At 42.0% G+C, this 16,173-nt stretch overlaps 1 protein-coding gene across 3 annotated transcripts; it reads right to left on the bottom strand.

Moving 5' to 3' along the window:
- Window positions 1-226: 226 nt before the first annotated feature.
- On the bottom strand, window positions 227-10,417 carry LOC106563575 (palmitoyltransferase ZDHHC20-B). Of its 3 annotated transcripts, XM_014129283.2 has the most exons (14): window positions 9,883-10,417; window positions 8,993-9,019; window positions 8,790-8,884; window positions 7,265-7,382; window positions 7,098-7,167; window positions 6,914-6,946; window positions 6,452-6,572; window positions 6,165-6,200; window positions 5,184-5,316; window positions 4,937-5,063; window positions 3,272-3,358; window positions 3,116-3,189; window positions 2,983-3,030; window positions 227-2,815 (listed from the first exon to the last, which is right to left on the bottom strand). In XM_014129283.2, exons 1-13 carry the CDS (start codon window positions 9,998-10,000, stop codon window positions 2,987-2,989), a joined length of 1,083 nt encoding a protein of 360 aa, XP_013984758.1. In that variant the 5' UTR covers window positions 10,001-10,417; the 3' UTR covers window positions 227-2,815; window positions 2,983-2,986. The 3 variants fall into 3 exon arrangements, with proteins under 3 accessions (XP_013984758.1, XP_013984757.1, XP_013984759.1); XM_014129282.2 differs by having other exon boundaries at window positions 227-3,030; window positions 9,883-10,413; XM_014129284.2 differs by lacking the exon at window positions 6,165-6,200 and having other exon boundaries at window positions 227-3,030; window positions 9,883-10,409.
- Window positions 10,418-16,173: the final 5,756 nt, after the last annotated feature.

Raw genomic sequence — 16,173 nt, 5'->3', positions numbered from 1 at the left:
TTATATTGCCAAACCTTGCCCTCACGTTTGCTGAAGATTTGCCAAGTGACTTATGACATGACAGTGGCTTATTTTGGCACAATGCTCTCACCATATAAAGTGGTCTAACTAAAATGTTAATCAGATGGTTTCCAACATTTAGCAGGCCCTACCCTTATTGTAATGGGACTATCTAGGCAACCAACATTGTTTCTAACAACATAGAAGTCCATTAATCAAGCATGAATGCACTGAAAACAGTATTTATTGTTAAAATGTACACATTACAGTGTATTCATTTACAAAATATTTTTTAATTATTGAACTTTGCACAAACTATTTCCACATTTAGAGTATATTAAAAAAAAAGAAAAAACATGAACAACCAAAACTGGCTGACAGGGTAGTACAAATAGTGAGAAAATACTTAACATGCAAAACAGATTCAATAAAAAAATAAGATATTATTTTTTTTAACAGAAAATTGGTCCATGATTTACCATCAACAGATTTTGTGAATATACAATGTAGCACAAAATACTTCTCTATGGCATTCATTTTAAGATTAGAAAGTTATGATTTCTGGTTAAAAAGTCACAATGCTCTCACTCTACATTCCTCCACAATAGGGTGTTATACCAACATCCAGTAAAGAAACAGCTTGCAAATTCCAAACAACTCTCCTAAAAACCACATGGATCATAGTCAGTTGGAAATTGAGAAACCCGATCACAAATATTCTGAAAAAACTAAAATAATAAAGTGACCATTGAGAGGTTGATGTCCAACTCGTGCCTCCTCTTGGTGGTCTATGAGCATCCTGGCATGATTTATTACAGCAGAACAGTAACTTTCCCAGGGACTACTACACATGGAAACTGGCCTACTGGTATTAACAAATCTGGTTCAGTACATTAAATATTTATGTATATGCTCAACATTGTACATCGTCCACGACAAAACAATCAAATAATAAGAAAACAGCTATAATCATAATCAAAGAAAGCAGCATTTGTGATGTAAAATGTGCTTTAAAAAACATTTTGTTCAAAGCCTTCCGTTTTTCTCCATATGTGTGCCATTCATCAGATTGAGAAGTCAGGAATTGAAGGAGTGTGTTTTGCATAAAGTGAACACAAATAGCTATTCCTTATTCTCAAAGATAGGACTGACATATAAACAATTAATCTCACTTTCCTGTGAAATGTGTCGAAGTCCCCTCTCGCCTACAAAAGATACCTTAATCTTCATAAACTCAGTTAAAAAAATGCTACATATCTGAAAACAACATATGGCAATGCAGACAATAGCAAAAATAAACAATGGAAAAACTGCAAAATAAATACATAATGGAATAACAATGCTGTCCAATGTTAATTATATCCCTCTGATATCACACCTCTGAAAAAACAATGTGTGTTGACTCCCAACCAAATTATTGATATTCAGAGTGTACAAAACATTAGGAACATGAGACTGACCAGGTAAATCCAGGTGAAAGCTATGATCCCTTGTTGGTCACCTGTTAAATCCACTTCAATGAGAGTAGATGAAGGGGAGGAGACAGGTTAAAGAATAATTTTTAAGCCTTGAGACATGGATTGTGTATCTATGCCCTTCAGAGGGTGAATGGGCAAGACAAAATATTTAAGCGCCTTTGAACAGGGTATGGTAGTAGGTGCCAGGTTGAGTGTGTCAAGAACTGCAACGGTGCTCGGTTTCACGCTCAACAGTTTTCCATGTGTATCAAGAATGGTCCACCACCCAAAAGACATCCAGCCAACTTGACACAGCTGTGGGAAGCATTGAGAGTCAAATTGGGCCAGGATCCCTGTGGAACGCTTTCAATACCTTGTAGTCCATGCCCCGACAAATTGAGGCTGTTCTGAGGGCAAAAGGGGGTGCAACTCAATATTAGGGAAGGTTTTCCTAATGTTTTGTACACTCAGTGTATATCGTCACTGATGCACAGAATTTTGCCAAACATTAGTTAGGATTTGGCCCGTAAAATTGTAAACATAAATGCTCTCCGGGTTCCATTTCCATCTGTCTAAATTGTAAAGTTATTACACCATGCTAAGGTCAACTATGGCACTGTACTATACCTTTGTTCTTCCATACTGTACTGAAGGCACAATGCACATTTAAGTTACGATGATACAGAGCAGGAGAGGATTTTGGGAGAGGCATAGGGTCCTACAAAGCCGTGGTTCGTATAAACCTACTGTCCTATTGAAATCAATGGATATGCTTAGCACCCGTCACAGGATTCAAGTGTAAAGTGCATACAGTACACACACGCTACAATCAACTGAGACAGTAGTGCTCATTACCTTCAGGGCCTCAAGACAACATTGTATCCCCTGGGTTTAATCAAATCAAAACCACTAACACATTTTCTGTGCTAAGACACAGTGAACTCTTAATTTTTTCCAATAAAGCAAGTGAATACTGATTTGACGGAGGCGTATAACTGTAAAGCAATTATTTTCCTGCACTTATCTGACCTAGTGCAAAGAGTATTCTTTTTTTGGCTTGAATAACAGAGCAGTTCCAGAGATTAGTAATAGTTACCAAAAAAATATTGTTGTGTGTCTTTGGTTAGCAACAAAGACAACGCGTCTGCATGCGTTTGGTGAGGATGGAAACTGAAAGCTGATGAAAGCTCTGGTGACAGATGTCGTGTCCATGACAGTCCAGGGTTTGTCCATGGTAACAGGGATGCTGTTTGGTGGTCGTAACAACGACAATAGAAAAGATGACGGCTATTCGAGAGCTGTTACTTGACATTTTGTCCATGGTAGTAGGGGTACTGCATGTGATAAAAGGCTGGTTTCTGTAGAGACAAAGATGCTGCTGGTTGTAAGGCATCACAGTTAATGGCTCAGTTGTCTCCTTGCAGACATCTAAACTGGCCATTTGAGCCACCTGGTGGTCATCAGTTTCCACTCTAAGGTCTGCGGGAAACACGTGCACTTCAGCGGAACTCGTCCATGGGCTTACCCGTCTATGATTCACTCTCCATTGTCACAGTTACCATCTGGGCTACGTCTGAAACACAAGGGTTCTAGGTTCAGGCAGCACACAGACACATGGCTACTTGACATCACAGAATATCTATGGGGAATCTACATACCATCCTGATGGCCCTCAATGTGGTTAATGTTGTTGCCAAGGACGTGCTTGGGGCTTGCCAGACCATCTACAGAGCTGTTGGAGGACAAGGCAGAGATTAATTTAATGAATTAGGTGAGATCATTTTACTGAATCAGGAATTAAATAATCAACCAACCTTTTGCCGTTGATCTGGAGGCCCACAGCTATTTGCTCAGGATCTAGGGTCAGTAACCGCGTGACAAAACTGTGTCCATCACCATGACTAACGGAGAGGAAGGAGAGGAGAGAGAGAACAGGGGGAAGACATTTGGTATTTAAACCCTCTAAGTTTCTAATTACTAAAAATAATTAGATTAAAACTTTTTTTAAATGTTTTATTAAACAATACAAAACATACAAATAACAACATCACACCTGCATCTCCAGAGCCCTTATCACTCTGCCACATGGCCTCAAACTGCACCCTTTTGTTTCTCTCTGTCGCCCACGCACTTTCAACATTTTGGTAATAAAGCACTTGAACTTTCCATTGTGTTAACAACGGCAGATTGGTTAAGTATACGTTTTTTCAAGATGACTGACGAGAAAAGTATCATCCAACCCATCGGGTATCTCACTGCACCTTCATATGCCATGTCTGGATATGCAGACAGATGGATTAAAAGTACATTTACAGTAATACTTCTGAGAGCCAACTTTCTCACTCCGCCCCTAACTTTTGGACTTTATAACAATCCCAGAAGGCATTGGATTATTGACTCATTGTTAATTTTACACTTAAGACATGACTCTGCAGTTGTGCTGTAGAATTTGTGAATTTTGTCTCTTGTATAATAAATTCAATACATTAGTTTATACTGGATTAAGCATACATTTTCGTTAACTGTCATTTCGTTAGTTATGTTCCAACATTCCCTCCATCTTGTGCCAATATCAGTTATTTTTAAGTTTTAGTTCCAATAGTTTTTGTCAGTTGGATAGGCTTGTATATCTTACTTATCATATGAACATCCTTTTCTGACTCAAATAGGATTCCCTCAAGATTGCTCTGATGTGCAAAAGATCAAATAGACATTGTGATACGTTTTAAGTTGCATGCATTTTAAAATATCTACATTAGTCAATCCAAAATTGCTTTTTAATGCTGTCATGGAAATATTTGTGTTTCTATGACTTTAGAGTTACATGTGGACCAATTTATGGGTGAATTCTGAAAAGCTATCCAAGGACTGTTCCATAGGCTTGTGTTTTTAGGAGGTCATATTGGTTTTTGTAGAATACGTAAAAAAATGTCCATGTTGATCCTAACTATGAGGTTGCTAATGTTCTTAGCTTTTTCCTTTGAAAATAGACACGTAAAAAGATTCTGGGGTAAACATGTGCATCTTCAAAATGTCCCCATTGTTCCTCTTTAATGCATTTAACTATATGTCGCAAGCAAAAGCCTTGGGAGGCGAGTTGATACAATTCCAAGTCTGGGAGGTTAAAACCAACATTTAGACATAGGAAGATGTAAAATGTTCCTTTTTATTCTATGAGTTTTATTTGCCCATATAAAGTCTTATGACCGAGTATACATCGGTGGGGGTAAATTGGTATTACCGAGAATAACTATACTTTTGGGAGCCATTCCATTCTGAAAAGGTTAATTCTACCAGTTAGATTTCTGTGAAGATTGTTCCATTTAATTAGGTCTGCTTTCATATTGGTGAGTGATGGGATCAAGTTATCTTCATATATTTGTCACTTATTAAGTATCCGAAATGTTTTGTGGTCCACTTAAAAAAAACGATTCTAAAGCTCCAACAGAATAGGTAGATAGTAGATTTGGTGTTTTCACCTGGTGTAGATGGGAAACATCCAGTACTTCTTCTGGTCTCCAAACACCTCTACCACATTCCTACTGAAGCCCAGAGAGAAGCCATTTTTGTCTGGGCCATTTCTGAAGACAGGAGCCCTGAAAGCCTCTGAAATAAAAACCAATACATAAACATATATTATGACAAACAATTATAAAAAGTTGTCAACAATCAAGACAATAGTGGATGAGAGGTTCTGTGTTACAGCATGGTGAGGCATGCAGCTACCTATAGTGGTCCTGTTCTTTCCCACAAGCCAGAGATGGTAGCTGAAAAGCGACAGGATGCTGATGAAGAACATGGCCGCCACAAAAAACAGAAACAACACGTGGAATTTGGCGTGAGTGTCGGGCAGCTGATTCTTGAGAGGGAAGAGAGAGGAGAGCCGTTAGTGATGTCATACTTTTCAACAGAACCATACAGTAGTAATGTCAACCTTCTGCACAGACACACAGGATGTGCACAGACACACAGGATCAGTCAGTTGTAAATGACAATGGGTGACCTCCTCATTCTGGAGAAGCAGAATCTGAGCCTACATGACTGTTCAGTGAATGGCTCCAGAAGGTACTACATCCAGTACAGACCTTCGGTTGTCTGTGAATTCAATATGCAAAATAAGACATGCTAAACAACCAATCCAGTCCAACTCCACACTGGGCCTCGATTGGCCAAGATGACAGTGGGCATTCATTGTCACAAGCAAGGCAGCATACAACACAGACAAGGACAGAAGCCCAGTCTTAACACTCAAGGAGGAACAGACAACAGCTTATGCTGCAAGACAACAGTGTTTGACACATACTGAAGAGAATCCCTCAACAGCGACTTGTACATCAGAGACAGAAGGCTTGTGAATGCTATTATTGGTGGAGCTCCTCTAGCTTACCTTTTGTGACTTGCCATTAGTGGCAATAGGCTATTCAAAGAAGTGCAACCTTACTTTTTGACTAACCATTTTTTTACATTTATTTATTTATTTCACCTTTATTTAACCAGGTAGGCAAGTTGAGAACAAGTTCTCATTTACAATTGCGACCTGGCCAAGATAAAGCAAAGCAGTTCGACAACATACAAAAACACAGAGTTACACATGGAGTAAAACAACATACAATCAATGATACAGTAGAAAAAATAAGACTATATACAATGTGAGCAAATGATGTGAGATAAGGGAGGCGATCAGATGGTGACAATCTTGCATTTTACCTGAGGACAATCCCCAACAGATCTCCTTCGGCAATGCTTTAGGCAAAGTATTAGAGACAGATTGTTAGTGGAGAAATGTGTGCAACTATTTTACAGTGATTAGAAATAAAAATAAATCTGACATGCAGACTGCTCAAATTTGAGGTGGATTATGTAGAGGATTTGGGTATTGGCTAATTGGAACATGCGATCAGGGATCTTACTGCTGTCAGTGTTTACACTCAACCACTAAGCTCTGGCTAGGGAAGAAATGAAAGGCAGCTAGAGTATTACTTAGTAGTACTTACTGTCCAGAATTTGATGAAATACTGCAGGACAGTAGCAGCGATAAACACACAATACAGCATGGAGTAGGCCAGAAACAAGACAAAGAACTTGTAGTTTGAAAATCCAACACAGTTATTCACCCTGAGCAAGAAACAGAGGGAGAGAGTGGTAAATTAATCAGTCAACGTGGCTCCTGCTGCATTCTTCACTAGTTGCCTCTATTCTCTAATCTGTATCAAATAAAGTGATGACACAAAGTCTACAGAATGATCTGTTTGAGAGCTGGGTAATCCCTTTTCCATTACTGTACTAGACCAAACAGTGACTTCATCAAGTAAAAAGGTCAGACAGATCAAATATGCTGATGCAGTAGAATGGAGAGGATTAAACTCTCCACTGATCCAATCACTATCAAGTCAGTATGAACAAAGAACTTCACACACAGCATCTAAATTACAACAACGGACAAGGGTGTTACATACCATGGACAGTGATGATCCATCTTCAGTACACACCTGAGAGAGAGAGAGAGATAGATCACAAAAAAACAAGGGAAAGAAGAAAATAGTATATTACTTTGGAGTTGAAGCATCTAAAAAGACCCCACATAAAATCCCATGGTGCATCTCATCTGAACCCCACAGAGACAGAACTAACTGAACTCACATGTCACAGGTGGAGCAGTGGTGGCAGCGGTCGGGTTTGATCACCTGACAGTGGTCACAGTACCGGACGGCTGTGGAGAACACACCAATACACCTGCTCAATCATCATCAGCTTTAAATCCAAGGTGTGTGTGTTCCAACTATGTGTCGACTGTATTGTATTCTCACCTCCGGTCCCAGTGCGTGTGTAGACAGGCAATCCTACAGCCGCTTTCTTCAGGATGTTCTGCTGAGCGTCTGGCTGCTCCTTCTCATACTGCTCCTTCTCCACTTTTGCCAGACAAAACTGACGGGAGAACAGAGAGAGTTTCACCAAGTATGTTATAACATAGTTAGTACCGGTAGTCATGTATCTACAAATTAGGGCCCAGTTGAAATGTGAAACAAGTGACTTGAGATTGAGTCAGAGTAACCCCACTTCAAAACCACAACCATATGCACACACACACACACACACACACACACACACACACACACACACACACACACACACACACACACACACACACACACACACACACACACACACACACACACACACACACACACACACACCCCCTCCTATGTGAACATCTGCTGTACAGTGTAATTACAGAGTGCCTTGGGAACCATCCGGCCCAGTGCCTACTCCCCTGGCCCCGTGGCATTGTGGTGTAGCATCTCACGGGAGGCAGAATTAGTACTACTGGTGAAGACAGATACACTGTGTATTAGGGCTGTCTCCAACTAAAATCTTGGCTCACCGAATGTAGTCTGTTCTTACAACCAGTTGGAATTTTAAAACATGTATTTTTCCATATATAGACACACCATATGTTTGAATGAAATCAACTATTGGTTGGCTACTGAGCTTGTCTGATGCTTTAAGCACTGTGATTAAAAATTAAGAAACAAATGACTCAAGTGGGAGCCAGAGATCAAGATAGCCTAACCAGAAGAAGAAGACGGTAATAGGCTACACCAGCGGTCGGTAACCTTTTCCATTTGGAGTGCCAAGTTATCCTACCATTTCTACTGATCTACATACCAGTTATGATTTTCATATGCACATATTAATTTGTAATAAAGTCTATATCTCAAAATCAATGTCATGTGGTTAATCAAAATTCTTTCTAAATGAAAATGATGCAAATCTAAAAGTTACTTTATCGCCATTGCCAATATGTAAAAAGCCAACAAACAAAAACATTGCAGCCCGAAGGTAGAAAATATCCTGATAAAAATTAATATCCTATACATCACATTGGCTACACATGGCCTGTCTGCAAGGAACTTGAAACATTGTATCAACTATTAATTTGGTCTGAGCTAGCAAACTTGCAACATTGTATAAAATATTCTGGGCCATATCCTGAGCTAGTGAGATCCGGACAGACTGACACAGCTGTAGGATATTTGCACATGGGATAAGAAGTAATCGGGTAGGCCTATTTTATGACGTTTCCATCAGAAACAGAAATTGCCATAACCAAACAAACATTGTAGATAAGAAATGGTAATTAACTGTAAATGTACTACTGGTGATACTGGTGTGCCATCCCAGCGGCCTCCGCAATGGATTAGTCCACTCAGACAGGCGTCTCGTGTGCCATACATTTTTTAAAACATATTTTTGCCACCGCACCACACAAAAAATATCAGCCAACAGCCTATCGGCCAGTAGACTAAATGGGGTCAACCCTACTCTGTATACCTCTTTAGAGGGGCTGGCAGGCCTACTGCAAATAGTCTTCCAGTAGGACCAGATAAACATGATGAAGAACAGGTGGAAGACAACCAGGTATGATACTGTTGGAGAGAGGGAGCAAGAACAAAAAACAACCAGGTATGATACAATACAGTTTGTGTGATCAAAGGCAGTTGTGAAAGCACCAAATGTTTCTGAATGTTACTTACTTTTTTCTGCATTATTTGGGATTGTAACTGAAACAGACAAAGTACACAGAGAGAGAGAGAGAGAGAGAGAGAGAGAGAGAGAGAGAGAAGAGGAGTTTAGAGAGGGCATCTGATTGATGCGTCTGCAGAGTTACAGTACTACGCTTACATCTACAGACCCCCTCCTCTCACCCCCCAGCGGTAGCCTGGCACTACCAGTGGGGGACCCACCCATCACAGAATGCTTTGTTTGCCCTGCTGAAGGGATGCCCCTGATTACAGCCACTCACTGACTGACTAACTAACAGACAGACATGCATGTCATTGTACCATCAGCATCAGAAACAGACTAAAACAGGTTTAGTCACAGTGAGGTTCACATGAGGAGTCAGCTGTATGTGAATAAGAGTATTTGAGGCCAGAGTAGCCTCATATCAAATGTCTCTTAAGATTATTGGCACATAATCCAGTACAGAATCACAGCCTTAATGAGACCTAGGCTAAAGAAAGTAAAAATAAGAAATAATTTAGGTCAAAGGGGCTCCCGAGTGGTGCAGCAGTCTAAGGCACTGCATCTCAGCGCAAGAGGCGTCACTACAGCCTCTGGTTCGAATCCAGGCTGTATCACATTCAGCCGTGAACATGTTCCTAATATTTGGTATACCAAGTGTAGATTGCAAATGTGTCTGTCTATTTCCTTCTAGGAACAGCGGCTTCTATCTATGAGCATGATTGGCTATCCGCAACAAAGTAGTCTTTCACTGTTTCACCTGTTTTCGTCCCACCAAATTTCTGTACTGTTTCCCGAATACTACACATCCTCCAGCTGGGCAATCAAGCAGTCAAGCAACTTTGTTTCAATGAGGAAACAAACCCCGTTAATCATCCAAAAACGATCGTTGTATACTTACAGATACAGAGTTCCACGACGTATGCATAATAAGACCAGCCAACGACCAGGTTGATGAAAATAACAGGTATCCAAGCTAAACTCCGCTGACAGCACTTTAGTACATGATGCGGCGCCATCTTTAATCCTGCGAAAAATAGTGGTGTGACGTCAAAGCTCCAGCTTTTTGACTGAACCAAAGATTATCTATTATATTGACAAGATAGTCGAGTAAACGCTCTAACAAACCGCTCTAACAAATGACTGAACAATGGAAAAACATGTCCTCAAAGACGGAAAGCAAACGGGAGGAGTCAATATCAGGTGGGACCATCCTAGCCAATCAGAGGGCAGATACGCGACTGAACAACACGCACAACTCCAGTATAAATGTTGTGTTTTTTCCCCAAATTGCCGAAACGCCACGTGCGTCCACTTATATAGTGCATTCGTCACAACCTCACCATTAGGAAACGTGTATTCGATCAAATAAGCCTCACGTGGAAAATTAGCAGTTGCATTTTTTGCTCGACCAAATTCGACACAGTCTCATTGACCTCCATACAAGAATCCCTCACTTCGTGGACAGATTTTGGGCAGAGTAATGCCGCGTTCAAAACCACTGGGAGCTTGGAACTCGGAAATCTCCGAATTCAGTCTGTTCAAAACAACTGGGAACTTGGAGAAAAAATAAGACTGGGAAAAATCGATTCGGATAGTCATCCAACTCGGAATTTCCACTCGGGAACTCGGGTCTCTTTTTACAGCTTTATAGACTTTCCGACATGAAGATCACTGACGTCATGATTTGACCTCGTATTATTCCGAGTTCCCAGTTGTTCTGAACGCGGCATCAATCCTTTCGCTTCGCCTCTTCCTTTCTCACTGAACAATGAACGCCTCTTCTCCATCAGATGAATTCACCACACATCTGTACAGCTGTGAACTGGTAGACCATGGAGACTGGACGTGAATTGACAGTCTTATTAAATTACCGAATTGTGTGGGGGTGGGTGATTCTAATAAGTTAGTATTGCAATGACTGCTTGTAATCATTGTTTGAAAAGGCTTCTTGAGTTTGTAATTTCCACTTTAAAACGTCAGACTTGATTTCCCTAAGGAAACATTTATCAACCCCTACAAAAAAAATCCATTAATTATAATGAACATAATTCACATTTCCTGTTGTTGCAAAATTATTTCCCTGCTGTAGCAAACTGGTTCAAATTAAGATCTTACGTCTGTAAGCCTAATACAGGGGTCTTAAACCTTTTCTTGCCCAGGGAGCCCCTCCCTGGCTTACGGTGACCCAGAGACGCCATCATACTTTATCAATAATTTTTTTAATGCCTTGTCTTATCATCAGGTGAATGATAATAGCAAGAAAAAGTTTGAAACATTTTAAAATGAATAGATTTTGAAGATAGTTTTTCATTATTTTGACCTCCCACATTCTAATTGGAAGAGGAGGTGTAAACTCTAACATAGCCTACTATCTAGAAAGGTAACTCCAAACCCATGTTCGCTAAGAGCAGTTGTTTAGGCCAATGTCCAAGTCAAGAAAGCTTACCAGCAGCCAGTGGCACTTCCCGCACTGGTAGCCTATTCTCGGATGCTTTCTCAAGGCCTATGTCAGATATTCCAGTGAGTGTAATTAGCTCCAATGAGTGTAATTTGCTCAAAATTAGGAGTTGATAAATAAAGTTGACATCATTAGAATATATTCTCCTCTTTTGTACTGTAGGTATGTTGCTAACAATATATATACACTGCTCAAAAAAATAAAGGGAACACTAAAATAACACATCCTAGATCTGAATGAATGAAATAATCTTATTAAATACTTTTTTCTTTACATAGTTGAATGTGCTGACAACAAAATCACACAAAAATAATCAATGGAAATCCAATTTATCAACCCATGGAGGTCTGGATTTGGAGTCACACTCAAAATTAAAGTGGAAAACCACACTACAGGCTGATCCAACTTTGATGTAATGTCCTTAAAACAAGTCAAAATTAGGCTCAGTAGTGTGTGTGGCCTCCACGTGCCTGTATGACCTCCCTACAACGCCTGGGCATGCTCCTGATGAGGTGGCGGATGGTCTCCTGAGGGATCTCCTCCCAGACCTGGACTAATGCATCCGCCAACTCCTGGACAGTCTGTGGTGCAACGTGGCATTGGTGGATGGAGCGAGACGTGATGTCCCAGATGTGCTCAATTGGATTCAGGTCTGGGGAACGGGTGGGCCAGTCCATAGCATCAATGCCTTCCTCTTGCAGGAACAGCTGACACACTCCAGCCACATGAGGTCTAGCATTGTCTTGCATTAGGAGGAACCCAGGGCTAACCGCACCAGCATATGGTCTCACAAGGGGTCTGAGGATCTCATCTCGGTACCTAATGGCAGTCAGGCTACCTCTGGCGAGCACATGGAGGGCTGTGCAGCCCCCCAAAGAAATGCCACCCCACACCATGACTGACCCACCGCCAAACCGGTCATGCTGGAGGATGTTGCGGGCAGCAGAACGTTCTCTACGGCGTCTCCAGACTCTGTCACGTTTGTCACATGTGCTCAGTGTGAACCTGCTTTCATCTGTGAAGAGCACAGGATTTGCCAATCTTGGTGTTCTCTGGCAAATGCCAAATGTCCTGCACGGTGTTGGACTGTAAGCACAACCCCCACCTGTGGATGTCGGGCCCTCATACCACCCTCATGGAATCTGTTTCTGACCGTTTGAGCAGACACATGGACATTTGTGGCCTGCTAGAGGTCATTTTGGAGGGCTCTGGCAGTGCTTCTCCTGCTCCTCCTTGCACAAAGGCGGAGGTAGCGGTCCTGCTGCTGGGTTGTTGCCCTCCTACGGCCTCCTCCATGTCTCCTGATGTACTGGCCTGTCTCCTGGTAGCGCCTCCATGCTCTGGACACTACGCTGACAGACACAGCAAAGCTTCTTGCCACAGCTCGCATTGATGTGCCATCCTGGATGAGCTGCACTACCTGAGCCACTTGTGTGAGTTGTAGACTCCGTCTCATGCTACCACTAGAGTGAAAGCACCGCCAGCATTCAAAAGTGACCAAAACATCAGCCAGGAAGCATAGGAACTGAGAAGTGGTCTGTGGTCACCACCTGCAGAACCACTCCTTTATTGGGGGTGTCTTGCTAATTGCCTATAATTTCCACCTGTTGTCTATTCCATTTGCACAACAGCATGTGAAATGTATTGTCAATCAGTGTTGCTTCCTAAGTGGACAGTTTGATTTCACAGAAGTGTGATTGACTTGGAGTTACATTGTGTTGTTTAAGTGTTCCCTTTATTTCTTTGAGCAGTGTATATAAAAAAACCACTGAAAATAAAATATTATTTATTTTATTTGATGTATTTTTAGGACCCACTGCAGTACCTTCGTGGAACCCCAGTTGAAAACCCCTGGCCTAATAACATGACTTCTCCATTGTGGTTAGACCACATGAGAATGGATAACATGTTTTATATGCTTCACCTCATGTGTCAGAGTTTATGCCCTGGTTGCCAAACTTGCCATATTTGTTTGGAGATAAGAGATAGGCTGTGCCAGGTACCTACAGTTTCTTTTAATATGCAAATTTGATTTCCTTCTGAGGTCAATAAGTTGTCACATGTTAGCCCCAACTTCACATGGCCAAACCCTACAGCCTTACTCAAGCTGAGATGAGCTATTATATATATTCATTTATTTGCCAAAGTACAGTGCTCCTACCTAGAAACAGAGGGCAGCAGTGCTATTGAAATAGACACCCGCAGACTAGTTCGTAGCCGACATGATCCAATTTAAGCTTATTTAAATATGCCTGCAACCATGAGAATATAGGAGATTAACAAAGTCAACTGAACAGAATTGATCAACAGGCTAACGGTCCAAAATGAGGGCAGATACCAATACACAAATCAAATCAAATCACATTTTATTTGTCACATGCGCAGAATACAACAGGTGTAGTGAAATGAGGTGCGCCTTACAGTGAAATGCTTACTTACAAGCCCTTAACCAACAATGCAGTTAAGAAAATACCCCCCCAAAAATGAAGAGATAATAACAAATAATTAAAGAGCAGCAGAAAATAAAAATAGCAGGGCTGTATACAGGGGGTACCGGTACAGAGTCAATGTGCGGGGGCACCGGTGTCGAGGTAATTGAGGTAATATGTACATGTAGGTAGAGTTATTAAAGTGACTATGCATAGATAATAACAGCGAGTAGCAGCAGCATAGAAGGGGGGGGGAGGGGGCAATGCAAATAGTCTGGGTAGCCATTTGATTAGCTGTTCAGGAGTCTTATGGCTTGGGGGTAGAAGCTGTTTAGAAGCCTCTTGGACCTAGACGTGGCGCTCCAGTACCACTTGCCATGCGGTAGCAGAGAGAACAGTCTATGACTAAGGTGGCTGGAGTCTTGGTATAGAGATCCTGGATGGCAGGAAGCTTGGCCCCGGTGATGTATTGGGTCCGTACTCACCACGCTCTGTAGTGCCTTTCGGTCGGAGGCCAAGCAATTGCCATACCAGGGAGTGATGCAATCCGTCAGGATGCTCTCGACGGTGCAGCTGTAAAGCCTTTTGAAGATCTGAGGATCCATGCCAAATCTTTTCAGTCTCCTGAGGGGGAATAGGTTTTGTCGTGCCCTCTTCACGACTGTCTTGGTGTGCTTGAACCATCTTAGTTTGTTGGTGATGTGGACGTCAAGGAACTTGAAGCTCTCAAACTGCTCCACTACAGCCCCATTGATGAGAATGGCGGCGTGCTCGGTCCTCCTTTTCCTGTAGTCCACAATCATCTCCTTTGTCTTGATCACGTTGAGGGAGAGGTTGTTGTTCTTGCACCACACGGTCAGGTCTTTGACCTCCTCCCTATAGGCTGTCTTATTGTCGGTGATCAGGCCTACCACTGTTGTGTCATCAGCAAACTTAATGATGGTGTTGGAGTTGTGCCTGGCCGTGCAGTCATGAGTGAACAGGGAGTACAGAAGGGGACAGAGCACACACCCCTGAGGGGCCCCGTGTTGAGGATCAGCGTGCCGGATGTGTTGTTACCTACCCTTACCACCTGGGGGCGGCCTGTCAGGAAGTCCAGGATCCAGTTGCAGAGGGAGGTGTTTAGTCCCAGGGTCCTTAGCTTTGTGATGAGCTTTGAGGGCACTATGGTGTTGAACACTGAGCTGTAGTCAATGAATAGCATTCTCACATAGGTGTTCCTTTTGTCCAGGTGGGAAAGGGCAGTGTGGAGTGCAATAGAGATGGCATCATCTGTGGATCTGGTATGCAAATTGGAGTGGGTCTAGGGTTTCTGGGATAAGGGTGTTGATGTGAGCCGTGTTGATGTGAGCCACAGACGTGAGTGCTACGGGTCGGTAGTCATTTATGCAGGTTACCTTAGTGTTCTTGGGTACAGGGACTATGGTGGTCTGCTTGAAACATGTTGGTATTATAGACTCAGACAGGGAGAGGTTGAAAATGTCAGTGAAGACACTTGCCAGTTGGTCAGCACATGCTCGGAGTACACATCCTGGTAATCTGTCTGGCCCAGGTGCCTTGTGAATGTTGACCTGTTTAAAGGTCTTACTCACATCGGCTGCGGAGAGAGTGATCACACAGTCATCCGGAACAGCTGGTGCTCTCATGCATGTTTCAGTGTTACTTGCCTCGAAGCGAGCATAGAAGTTATTTAGCTCGTCTGGTAGGCTCGTGTCACTGGGTAGCTCTCGGCTGTGCTTCCCTTTGTAGTCTGTAATAGCTGCAAGCCCTGCCACATGTGACGAGCGTCAGAGCCAGTGTAGTACGATTCAATCTCAGTCCTGTATTGATGCGTTGCCTGTTTGATGGTCCGTCGAAGGGCTTAGCGGGATTTCTTATAAGCTTCCGGGTTAGAGTCCCACTCCTTGAAAGCGGCAGCTCTACCCTTTAGCTCAGTGGGAATGTTGCCTGTAAACCATGGCTTCTGGTTGGGGTATGTACACTACCATTCAAAAGTTTGGGGTCACCTAGAAATGTCCTTGTTTTTGAAAGAAAAGCACATTTTTTGTCCATTAAAATAACATCAAATTGATCAGAAATACAGTGTAGACATTGATAATGTTGTAAATGACTATTGTAGCTGGAAACGGCTGATTATTTTAATGGAATATCTACATAGGCGTACAGAGGCCCATTATCAGCAACCATCACTCCTGTGTTACAATGGCACGTTGTGTTTTCTAATCCAAGTTTATCATTTTAAAAGGCTAATTGATCATTAGAAAACCCTTTTGCAATTATGTTAGAACAGCTGAAAACTGTT

The sequence above is a fragment of the Salmo salar genome, chromosome ssa11 (genome assembly GCF_905237065.1).
Source record: "Salmo salar chromosome ssa11, Ssal_v3.1, whole genome shotgun sequence".
NCBI lineage: Eukaryota > Metazoa > Chordata > Actinopteri > Salmoniformes > Salmonidae > Salmo > Salmo salar.
This window is presented reverse-complemented; position numbering and strand designations above follow the sequence as displayed.

Bases quoted from the DNA above. Each gene is read 5' to 3' on its own strand.
- LOC106563575 (XM_014129283.2), bottom strand. From the start codon at position 10,000: ATGGCGCCGCATCATGTACTAAAGTGCTGTCAGCGGAGTTTAGCTTGG. The intron at 9,020-9,882 runs GTAAGTATACAA...TGTCTGTTTCAG, and splicing joins CGTCGTGGAACTCTGTATCT to TTACAATCCCAAATAATGCA. The intron at 3,031-3,115 runs GTATGTAGATTC...CTTGTGTTTCAG, and splicing joins CATTGAGGGCCATCAGGATG to ACGTAGCCCAGATGGTAACT.